The sequence below is a fragment of the Bidens hawaiensis genome, unplaced genomic scaffold (genome assembly GCF_021521415.1).
Source record: "Bidens hawaiensis isolate Kalapana, Puna unplaced genomic scaffold, B.hawaiensis_p1.1 tig00025392_1, whole genome shotgun sequence".
NCBI lineage: Eukaryota > Viridiplantae > Streptophyta > Magnoliopsida > Asterales > Asteraceae > Bidens > Bidens hawaiensis.
Window position 1 is genome coordinate 109,995 of NW_027494060.1, and position 12,347 is coordinate 122,341.

Below are 12,347 nucleotides of genomic sequence, written 5' to 3' on the forward strand. Positions count from 1 at the left end.
TAAGTTGTATGTATGTATGTATGTATATGTATAATAATAATTACATACACTACGCAATCGATTAAATAATAATAATAATAATAATAATAATAATAATAATAATAATAATCCCAAATCCAAATCAAGAGACAAACAACAGCAATCGAATCGAATCGATGATATGAAGAGCCATAGTGATAATAATAAGACGCGGGTCCTGGCGAATCTTCCACGGTGGGTCTGCCAAAACTGCCATCACAGCCTCTCCATCACCGGCGTTGATGATAAATATTTCAATGACTCCAAATCAGGTCAGCTTTACTTTTTATTATTAACTGACTTTCTGGTTGTTCTCTTCATTATCATTTTCTCATTATTATTACTATTATTATTTCTGGTTTTACTGTTTCTTGTGGGTATGCTTGTTGTAAACGAAAGTGCTTAAGTTACATGATGATATGATGTTAATCTCAGGGTCTTGGATGCATGGATCAGCGAGTGTTTCAGTTTCAGGCACTCGCATGGATCAGTCCTTTGTTGTCTTGCCAAAACAAAGGCCTGGCGTTCCTCCCCGACCCACCACCCACTCTCTAAAAGCCATGGAAGAATCATTCGTTGTGCTGCCTCCACCTGCCGCATCCGTCTACAACGATGCTCCTCCGCGTTCCGGCTTCCACTCCACCATAACCGTGCTAAACCGTGCGTTTGAGATCGCCACAACCCAAACGCAGCTTGACCAACCGTTATGTCTGGAGTGCATGAGGCTGCTGTCTGATAAGCTGGATAAGGAGGTTGAAGATGTCAACACTGATATCAAGGCGTATGAAGCTTGCCTGCAGCGCCTGGAGGGAGAGCCACGTAATCTGCTTACCGAGGCTGACTTTTTGAGAGAAAAACTAAAGGTCATACACACGATAACTCATTTTAGAGCTTGCAATTGCACTTACAGTATCCCGTTTCAAAATGCAGATAGAAGAAGAAGAACGTAAACTTGAAGCAGCAATCCAAGAAACTGAAAAACAGTCTAGTCAAGTAACTGGCGAATTGAAGGAACTTGAGATTAAATCTAATCGATTCAAAGAGTTGGAGGAACGGTAAGCTGCTGCTTTTCACGTGGAGTCAATACCATAATCATTTGTTTTTAATTTATTTTTATAATTTGTTTCAGGTATTGGCATGAGTTCAATAATTTTCAGTTTCAGTTGATATCCCATCAGGTGAGTGCGCATCTAAATCTGTTACCTACAAAAAAATTACTTTAATAACTTGTATGCATACCTGAGTGGGTCTATATTTGATATCAATATTTGACATCATAAAGGTCTTGAGTAAGCCATGGCCATCAATAAGTTAGTACTCAAAGTAGCTGCAGTAGAATGCAACCAGAATTATATTTGTTAACTTGAAAAATAAAACATGTCAGGAAGTTGCATTATCTGTAATATGAACTTACGTACACGCTTATAAACTTACACATTTAAATATTATATACACAGTAGCTCATATATGCATGTTTATATCAATATTACCAAGTTCAAAACCTATGGATAACCTATTATAATTATACAAGTGAACAGAAAGTACATATCTGAATCAGCAAAACTAAGAAAAAAAGTCTCGGTGGTTCATAGGAGCATCTGAAAACAAACCCGAGAAATCAGCAATTGCAGGGGCCCCGATTGACAATCGCGGGCATGTGTGAAATTAAGCAGCCTTGAACAACGATTTCAGCAGAACATTGATACAACTGATATAATATTCTTGACAGATAAAGAATATAAAGATATGAAGACGATGAATCCTTTTTCAGTAATTAACAACTTAAGTTAGTTCGTGTGGTATAGATGTTGAAATAGTAAACTCCATCCTCGAAAGATCAAAACATATTCCACAAAACAGTTTTGTGGTAACAAGGAAGTGACTATAATACAAGTTCACCGAGACATTAAATTAAACAATTAAAAAGCATATTGAATAAACCAACAAAATGAACATATATGGATCGGTTGAGCTCCAAAATCAGACAACACGAAACTATACAAATGGCATGTCACTCTTGGTTTAAAAAGGCGCACCTGAGGCGTGAGGCGCCTGAGGCGTTTTTGAAAACGCCTTATTTTACGTAAGGCGCTATAATACATGAAGCGCCCTGAGGCGGCGCATCAGCTGGCGAGGCGTGAGGCGCTTAAGGCAGCGCCTCATGTGATTCAGTCCAAATTAGATTGAAAATGTAGCTGTTTGGGCCATCTGCTTAAAATAATATCGTTGAGGCTCATCTATAAAACATTACCCAACCGTATTATATATATTTATCACTCTATATTTAATTCAAACCACTCTTTAATTTTCATATTCAAAGTTTATCTTTCCCAAATATCAACCTTCTAGACGTTTCAAGTTTATCTTCTCCTCAGTTATCACTAACATCTTTTAAATCAGTTCAAACTCACCTAATTATTACACATATGTTTATGACTCAAGAGGTATTTTTCTTCATTATTACTTTTTACTATATCTTTTACTTTTTACTCTAAGAATTGAAGTGTTTTGCAACTTCTAAATATGTTTTTATAATGTTTAACCTACGTATTAAGTATTCATGTTTAGTTTTAACAAATATGTTTTATCTTTATGATTGATTTTCAAGTAAAATATGTCATGTATAATTAATTTTTAGTAATTTTTAAATTGAGCGCCTCACATACGTGAAGCTCTCGCTTCGCGCTTCGAATTTTTGAACCAAAACGCCTCGCCTCGCCTCGCCTCGCCTAACGCTTTTTTAAACCAAGATGTCACTCAACTGTATTGTCTGCAACTCTGCATAAAAATTCCAAAAGAAGTCATCTTTGGTTTCAAGAAATGCACAAAATATGATGAACTTGACTAAGAGGTACAAAATTAGGGCCATTACTCATTAGTGTTACTATTGTTTAATAATGGTCAAATATGGTCGATAATAGTCAGTGATTGGTAAATGATGCCGCTTGGGTCTAGGGGTGTAAACGAGCCAAACCCGGCTCGTGAGTAGTTGTCATGCTTGATCTCGGCTCATTTATTTAATATTTTTCATTTAATTATTATATTTACGTATTTTTCTAGTTAATTACATATATTTATACAATTATACGTATATATAATTTAACTATTTGTATCATAGTTATCAAATGCGATAAGCGCTCGAAAGCGTTGAGGCTGGGTCTAGCGCCCAAGCGATAAGCGCACAAAAAGCGCCCGATTTTGAAAAAAAAGCGCACATTAAAAAAAACAAAAATTTTAACTTAAATAGAACATCTTATGAAGAACACATAAGAAACAAAGAACACAAAATGCAGAGTAAAGAAATAAATCCGAATTTAGGTTTTTTAAGAACAAAACTAACCTGTAACTAAACCTATAAATTCTTAATTTATTGATGATTTTGTGTGCTATAATATTAATTGTGGAACCCCTTAAATAGTGAAGTGTTAGGGACTCCTAGAGAATAGGTACAGATTATTAAAGGGAATTTAATACGAATGGGGAGGTTTGAAAAAATAAGACTGCGTCTTAAATATCTGCTGCATGCTAATTGCAATTAATGCGCCTGGCGCTTTAAATGCGCTTAAGCGCAAAAAGCGCACGCTTTTAATAAATGTGATTTGTATATACATAGCTATTATATTAATATATTAAATAAAAAGCTCGTTTAGGCTCGTGAGCCGGCTTGAGCTCAATATGTGAAGCTCGGGCTCGAGCTCGTTTATGCTCGGTTCACTTCGAGTTTTTAAAGTTTTTTGTTAAATATGCCAAAAAATCTTTAATTCCAAAACTGCATCAAACATTGATTATGTTTTGACTTTTGTTTTCTTAACTTTCCTTTAGATCAAAACCAGTGTACCTGATATCCTTTTCATGCCTTCTTTAAATTATCAAACAAACATCTAAATAGGAATCTAGATAAAATAATGAGGTTGCAAGCTTTGTTCCATTCAGCCTATCTCGGAATCAGAACCTGAGGTTAAATATAAATATTGATCTTATAAAATCGTCCTTGAGGTTTGATCACAATTGTTACTTTCATCCAAATTGGTTAAAAAATCGAAATACCCCTGACTTAATGTTAAAATATTTAACGGGGTTAGTGAAATTGACAGTAATGGCAAGATTCAGAAACCTCAAGGGCCCAGCTGAAAAAAAAACGTCTGTACTAAAGTTGCGCAACTAACCAAACCTAATGGATGAAAATGACACTTCACTCTAACTTGTATATCTGAGAGGGTCTGTAGTTTATATCAATATTTGACATCATAAAGGTGTTGAATAAGCCACAACCATCAATAAGTACTCAAAGTAGCTGCAATAAAGTGCAACCAAAGTTTGTTATGTTTTATCTACATATATATGAATATGTAACAGCAGCTATGATTAGAGAACTGCACATATTCTTGACCAGATGTATCTCATTGACATGGGTGCGGCAAACGAGACGAGACGGGCACAACTAGGCTCGAGCTCGACTTGTTTAACTTACACAGAGCTCTTGTTTCGATCTCTATTTCTAAAGCTCGAACTCGGCTCGTGAGCAGTTTCTCAAGCTCGAGCTTGGCTCGGGCTCGGGTTGTTTACTAATTTATTAATTATATTTGTAATATTTTTGTATATTTTTCAATTATAATTTTATGTATAACATAATATGTATTATTTAGTTTTTATTTCATAACATAATATATAATAATTAGTTATTATTATTATACACATATATATATAATAAAAATTATAAAAGTGCTAGGCTCGTGAGCCGGCTAGAGCTCGACTAGTGAAGCTCGGGCTCGTTCGTAAACGAGCTTACTTTTAGGCTCGAGATTGGGCTTCTTTAGGCTCAGCTCGATCGAGCTTTTTCACGAGCCGATTTCAAATTAGCTTGCGAGCGGCTTGGCTCTGCTTGTTTGCACCCCTAGACATCAGATATTATATTTTGCTAACTTGAAAACAATAACATGTCAGGAAGTTGCGTTATTTGCAGTATGAATTTCTTTTCTAATAATTATCGTGGCAGGAAGAGAGAGATGCGATATTGGCGAAAATTGAAGTATCACAAGCACATTTAGAACTCCTGAAGAGAACTAATGTTCTCAATGATGCTTTTCCAATTTGGTATGATGGAGAATTTGGAACAATCAACAACTTCAGGCTCGGAAGACTCCCTAAAATCCCAGTATGTTGCTACTACTTTATTAAAACTGTTGAACCCTAAAAGCATCTTACCATGAATGAATTTTGTCCCACTAATCTTGAATTAAGTTTCGGTTTTTGATGAATCTTGTTTTTTTTTAACTAACCGAGTTTTTTGGTTGCAACTTTGACAGGTTGAGTGGGATGAGATAAATGCTGCGTGGGGCCAAGCTTGCCTTCTGCTTCATACAATGTCTCAATATTTCAGACCAAAGTACCAGTATCCTTATGTTGGTTATATTGCTTTCTAAATTATATATGATAAATTCTTTTATCAGTGCTACTGCTACAATCTTTTGTCGATAGGTTATTATATCCTTAACCTAGCGTTTCACAGATACCGAATAAAAATTCTTCCTATGGGAAGTTATCCTCGAATAATGGACAGCAGCAACAATACTTATGAGCTGTAAGTTTTTATCCTACCTTATTATTAGGGGTGCAAACGAGCTGGGCCGAGCTCGAGCCCGGCTTGTTTAAATTACACTGAGATCGAGCTCGAGCTCGAGCTCGGCCTGTTTCGAACTCTATTTCTAAAGCTCGAGCTTGGCTCGTGTGTAATTTTTTAAGCTCGATCTGGGTTCGGCCCGTTTACTATTTATTAATTATTTTTTATATATTTATAATTATTTATATATTTTTTTCAATTATAATTTTATATATAACATAATATATATTATTTAGCTATTTTTTTCATAACATGATATATTAGTTATAGAAATTTTGTAAATGACAGGCTCGTTTAGGCTTGCGAGCCGATTCGAGCTTGATAAGTGAAGTGCATGCTCGTTTATATAACAAGCAGGACTTTAGGCTCGGGCTCGTTTAGGCTCGATTGAGCTTTTCAAAACTAATCTTGGTATGAAAGCTGTATATTGTATTTTGATGATGTTAATCTCTGTACAGGGGGACTCTATATGTAGAGCCATATCAAGCTAATAATAGTAAGAGATAATTTACAATCATTAACATATATAGAACTATAATCTATAATCACTGTCTAGCTAAGGCCGGGGAGCGACCTGTAGCTTGGATCTAAGAAGCAAGAACCGTTGTGACGAAAGAAGCTTTGTGAACACATCTGCAATTTGATCATCTGTCTTGATAAACTGAACCGAAAGCTGTTTTCGAGCAACTCTTTCCCTGACATAATGAAAATCAATCTTTACGTGTTTTGTGCGAGCATGAAAAACCGGATTAGCTGAAAGGTAGGTGGCACCAAGATTGTCACACCACAAAATAGGAACTGATGTCATAGATACATGAAGTTCCTTTAGAAGCGCCTCTAACCATGTTAACTCAAGAACCGTGTCTGCTAAAGCTTTGTATTCGACTCTGTAGATGACCGAGAGACAGTACGTTGTTTACGAGCACACCACGAGATGAGATTAGATCCAAGGTAGACAGCAAACCCCCCCGTGGACCGACGGTCATCGAGACAACCAGCCCAATCTGCATCAGAAAAGGCTGTGAGAGATGGACCGGAGGCATCCGTGTATTGCATGGATGATAGGGGCTGATTTTTGTTGAATCAGGAGACCGAAATGAGTATTTCCTTGAAGGTACCGGAGAATTTTTTTGACTGCGGACCAATGATGTTCTGTAGGGGAGTGCATAAACTGGCACACTTTGTTAACCGCAAAGGTAATGTCCGGTCTCGAAAGGGTCAAGTATTGTAGTGCACCAACAGTTTGCCTAAACTTAACAGGATTTTCAAACGGAGGACTATCACCAAGAGCCAGATTTGAGTTAGTTGCCATAGGAGAGTCAACTGGTTTGGTTTGAGATAGACCAGCTTTATGAATAATGTCAGATATGTATTTCTTCTGGGAGAGAAGCAAATCATTACCTTTGAAAACCACCTCAATGCCTAGAAAATATGAAAGTCGCCCCATGTCTTGGATTGCAAAAGAAGTGCTAAGCTTTTGAATGATGTGATCAATGAGGCGGGGATTGTTGCCTGTTAAGATAATATCATCCACATACACGAGCATATATAGTAAATTTCCATTGTGAGAGTAAATAAACGAGGGATCCGTTTTGGACCCGTGAAATCCAAGCTGAAATAATACCCCTGAAAGACGATTAAACCATGCTCGTGGGGCTTGTTTGAGTCCATATAAGGACTTATGGAGCAGACACAGATGATTCGGCTTTTGTGGATCAATGAAGCCTTGTGGTTGCCGTAAATAAACGGTTTCTTGGAGGTCACCGTGTAAGAAAGCGTTTTGTACATCTAGCTGGCGTAAAGGCCATTGCCTTGTAACAGCAAGTGACAGTACCGCACGAACAGTGGTAGATTTACAACCGGACTAAACGTCTCATGATAATCAATTCCCGGCTGTTGGTGAAAACCTTTAGCTACCAAATGAGCTTTGTAAAGTTTTTATAGTTCCGTGTTCATCTCGTTTCAACCTGTATACCCACTTAGAATTAACAACATTAGCATTAGGAACATGTGGTACTAAAGTCCATGTACCGTTTCTCATTAAAGCTTTGAATTCCTCAGTCATGGCAGCACGCCATTGAGGACTTTTGTTGGCAATAGCAAAGGTGGAGGGTTCGGTGGAAACGTGAAAGGCAGAAGCATTGTACGGAGTACGTTGCTTTGGGTTGGGTCGAAGGTTTGGTGGACGTGTACGGGTTTGGCTTTCGGTGGTGCTAGAATGTGTAGATAATTGGTCATTGGTTGTGGGTTAGGTGGGTTGTCGACGGCTATTGGTGTACTGTAGAGGTGGGGTTGGATGGGTGTTGGGTGGAGCTGAGGTGTTAGGTTCGGTGGTGGTAGGTGTTTGGGTAGGAACGGGGAAATCTTGTGTTGGGCTTGTTGCATCTGGGGCAGGAACTATGTTGGTGGGTGTTGTGTGTGGGGCCATGGATGAAGGAGATGAAATAGCTGAGTTATTTTTAGGGATGTGTGATGGGTCGTCTGGTGTATTTAAATTTGATAGGCTGGATAGTTCATGTAGGGCAGGGGCTGGATAGGATGAAAAATATGGATCTGGTGAGGGTTAGTAATTGGAGAGGAAGGCTGGAGAATAGGAAAAAGTGCTTCATTAAACCGTACATGTCGAGCAACATAAATACGGTCAGTAGTGGGGTCAAGGCAAATATACCCGTGGTGAGAGGGGCTATACCCTAAAAAAATATACAGGGTAGGGAGCAAAAATCCATCTTGTGTGGCTTGTATGGGCGAAGGTGAGGGAAACATTGGCATCCAAAAACACGTAAGAAGGACAGATCAGGTTTGCGGTTAAAAAGATGCTCAAAGGGAGATATGTTTGATGATGTGCGAGAAGGCATGCGGTTTATCAAGTATGTGGCGGTCTCAAAGGCAAAGTTCCAGAAACGCATTGGAGCACCAGATTGTGCCAAGAGGGTGAGACCGGTTTCCACCACATGACGGTGGCGTCTTTCAACAAATCCGTTTTGTTCACTTGTATGAGGGCAAGAGAGACGATGTAAAATCCCAAGAGTTGTGAAAAAGGAGGATAGGTTTCGAAACTCCCCGCCCCAATCTGTTTGGACGGACTTGAGTTGTGTTTTAAATTGTCGTTCGGCCATTGTATGGAATTGTTTGAAGGTTCCGAAGACATCAGATTTTTGTTTTATGGGAAATAGCCACATGTATATGGTATAATGATCAACACATAGTAGAAAATAACGATGGCCATAAAAAGAAGTAACGGGAGCGGGTCCCCAAACATCACAATAAACCAAATCCAAGACATGTGTACTTTTATAATTAGAAGAAGATAAATGCAGTTTTGAAGACTTCCCCATAGGACACGAATTACAAAAAGGAAAAACATATTTATTTGTAACCGGAAGGTAAATTTTGGAAATCATAGACCGTAAAAGCTCCGGGTGGGGATGTCCAAGTCTTTGATGCCAAGTTGTTGGGGAAGCTCGAACTGCGGAAAAGGCAACATTGGAAACTGGATGAAACTTTGGCAAGCAAAACGAGTAGAGACCATCCTTACTTGGACCCACGAGGAGGATAGTTCGGGTAGCCGTATCCTTCACACAAAAAAAGGTAGAGTGAAATTCAAAGAATACATGATTGTCTTCGCAAAAACGTTGTACGGAAAGAAGATTTCGTTTGATTTGTGGAACATGTAGAATTTTTTTAATAGAAAGGGTTTTGTTTGGTGAATTAAATGTGGTAGAAGCAATATGAAGAATAGGTAAACCTTTGCCATTACCAACAAGTAGTGTATCCTTACCATTATAAGGTTCAAAGTTGTCAAAGCCGCTGAGATCGGGTGCCACGTGACTATTTGCACCAGTGTCTGGCAACCATGATGATGATGATTGTGAACGCTGATCAGCATAGTTTGCTTGTGGAGCCTGTCTTGGTGCACGATTGGGACAGAGTGATGGAATGTGTGCAATGCCACACCTGTTGCATGAACCATAGATTGTATTCTAATTAGTTGCCCAAGCAAATCTTGAATTGTTACCTGTAGTGTTTGGGTTGTTTTGATTGTTGTTGTAGGATTGGTTGGCGTTGTAAGATTGATTGTTGTTGTAGTTTCCACGACCACGTCGATTAGAGGAACCACAGTTGCGGTTGGTTGGTCCACGAGTGGTATAAAAAGCCTGATTCGGCTGTTGTGCAGGTTGCACGGTAAACCCTAATTTGGTCATCAACTGTTGAAGAGATTGTACTGTTTCAGGCGGAAGCTGGAATCCGGTGGAAGAGGCTGAATCACGGCTGCTGGTAGCCATGAAGGCTTGAGTAGCAGCAATTGTGGGATCAGACTTCTTTGTCATGTAGTCGTAATCAGCAATCAGTCCAGGAAGTTCCAAAAGATCAACAGGAGGGTGTCTTGCAATCAAGGTAGATTTCAACGAATTGTATTCTTCCCTAAGACCCACAATAATTAGCATAACGACATCTTTTTCTTTCATAGGCTCACCAATGCTTGCTAAAGCATCTGAATACTCTTGTGCTCGAGTAATATAGGCAGCAGAAGTTTCTTCAGGTTTCATCTCAATCTTGAGCAATTGAGTTTTGAGGGTGTATTCTCGTGAAGATATATGTGGTGCATAAGCACGTTCCAAGGACAGCCACAAGTCACGAGAGGTATCACCCTGTACATGCTCTGGAACGATGCTTCAGAGATCGTTGAAAGCAACAACATACGGACGTGAGCATCATTTAAGATCCATGCAGAATAATCAGGATTTGGTTGTATTGCAGGCGGCGCTGGATCTTTGTTAGAAGAGTGGACAGTGATGGTTGGACATGGACAAGAAACAGATCCGTCGATATAGCCAAAAAGACTATTGGTGATGAGGAAGGGCTGGATCATTGTTTTCCAATATCCATAATTGGTAGGACTAAGTTTAAACCCGAATTTGTGAGAATTGTGATTAGTTTTCTCCACTGTGGTGAAGGCTATGATGGCCATTGTGGACCGATTGGGAAGAGCAGAGGCCAACCAGAGAAAAATAAAAATAAATAAAGGAGGAACAAGAGAGGCGGCTGAAATTAGGGTTGGAGCCTGGCTTTGATACCAAACTAATCTTGGTATGAAAGCTGTATATTGTATTTTGATGATGTTAATCTCTGTACAGGGGGACTCTATATGTAGAGCCATATCAAGCTAATAATAGTAAGAGATAATTTACAATCATTAACATATATAGAACTATAATCTATAATCACTGTCTAATATTCAATGAATCAATCTCGAGTAGCCGTGCTTGTTCGCACCCCTACTTGTCATATCTTGATTTATGGTTTTTCTGTTTTTTTAACATTGCACTAGATAAGTGAGATTGTTGGGTTGGTGCTTACTCTTAATAGGTTTGGTCCGGTGAATCTGTTTTGGAGCACTCGATACGACAAGGCAATGACGTTGTTCTTGACGTCCCTGAAGGAGTTTGCGGAGTTTGCAAAGTCCAAGGATAAAGAAAACAACATACCGGCTGAAAAATGTTTCAAACTTCCTTACAAGTAAGTAAACTATCTGATTAGTGAGTTTATAATTATGTTAAGAAGACTAGGCTAATGCTGGCGGATAATAACAGGATAGAGAATGACAAAGTGGAAAGCTATTCCATCACACAGAGCTTCAACAAACAGGAGAATTGGACAAAAGCTCTCAAGTATACACTCTGCAACTTGAAGTGGGCCCTCTACTGGTTTGTTGGCAATACAAACTTCCAACCACTCTCACAACTCCCATCTTCCTCTTCATCAACTCCTTTGTACAAAAAGCAGCAACCAAATTGATATTGTAGTCTGTTAATGCATACAAATCTAGTAAAAGTGGTACCTTCTGAATATGTATTCAGAAACATTTTGTAAGTTCAAATCCATTTATATGCATTTGATGTTTTAAAAATATTCGGGCGGATTAAAAGAAAAACTCAGGAATTTTAGGTCTATTGGTATCATAATATATGCTTATGGGTATACATAAAACAGAAAATGAGTTTTGAATTAATTACTTGTCTATGAAAGTTGAGAGGTATTGGCCCTCAACCCCCTAGTTGAGTGGCATGTATGGATATGGATACCTATGATATATTATGTGTTTGTTTGTAATAAAATAATTGATAAAGGCCCAATAATTGCATGTTTGTAATTTAAGAAAAAGGAAAAGGAAAAGGTAGATCTAGTTTTGTACTTGTTGCTAACCACATAGGATAAGGACTTGATATTTTTAAATTTTAACTTTAAAGCAATTGGCCAAGCCAATACTATAAGAAAAACCAAGTTGGCCACTTTGAACAACGCCTCATATAATTAATTGTCAACAAATTAACACTTGAAACTGTATTAATTATTTCACTACTTATGTTGACTAACTTGTAGAGTTAAGAGGAGTTTTGATGAGTCTGTTTACTGATGATTATCTGTCCGGCTAAATTTTCAATAATAGAGACCTTCGAATTTAGCCTATAAAGTCGTCTATTTTCCTAATCATGTTCATTCAACTAAGAATTAACACCTCGACGAAATTAAAGCACTGCTTCGGTTATGCAACAATAAGTACATAACGAATAAAATGGCGCTCTTCTTCAAATGGTTAACGCTTCAAATGAGTAGTATTAAAGTGTGTTTGAGTTAGTCATTCTATAAAATAAAATAAATATAAAAAAATAAATAAGTGAGGTAGGTAGGTGATGGAATGAAAATGAAT

The 12,347-nt window shown here is 38.0% G+C and overlaps 1 protein-coding gene across 1 annotated transcript; it reads left to right on the top strand.

The window, feature by feature from the left end:
• Positions 1-160: 160 nt before the first annotated feature.
• Positions 161-11,486, top strand: LOC143571556 (beclin-1-like protein). Its single transcript, XM_077056950.1, has 9 exons — positions 161-290; positions 454-881; positions 949-1,073; positions 1,148-1,196; positions 5,015-5,173; positions 5,325-5,410; positions 5,528-5,599; positions 11,006-11,155; positions 11,230-11,486. Exons 1-9 carry the CDS (start codon positions 161-163, stop codon positions 11,432-11,434), a joined length of 1,404 nt encoding a protein of 467 aa, XP_076913065.1. The 3' UTR covers positions 11,435-11,486.
• The last annotated feature ends 861 nt before the right edge of the window (positions 11,487-12,347 follow it).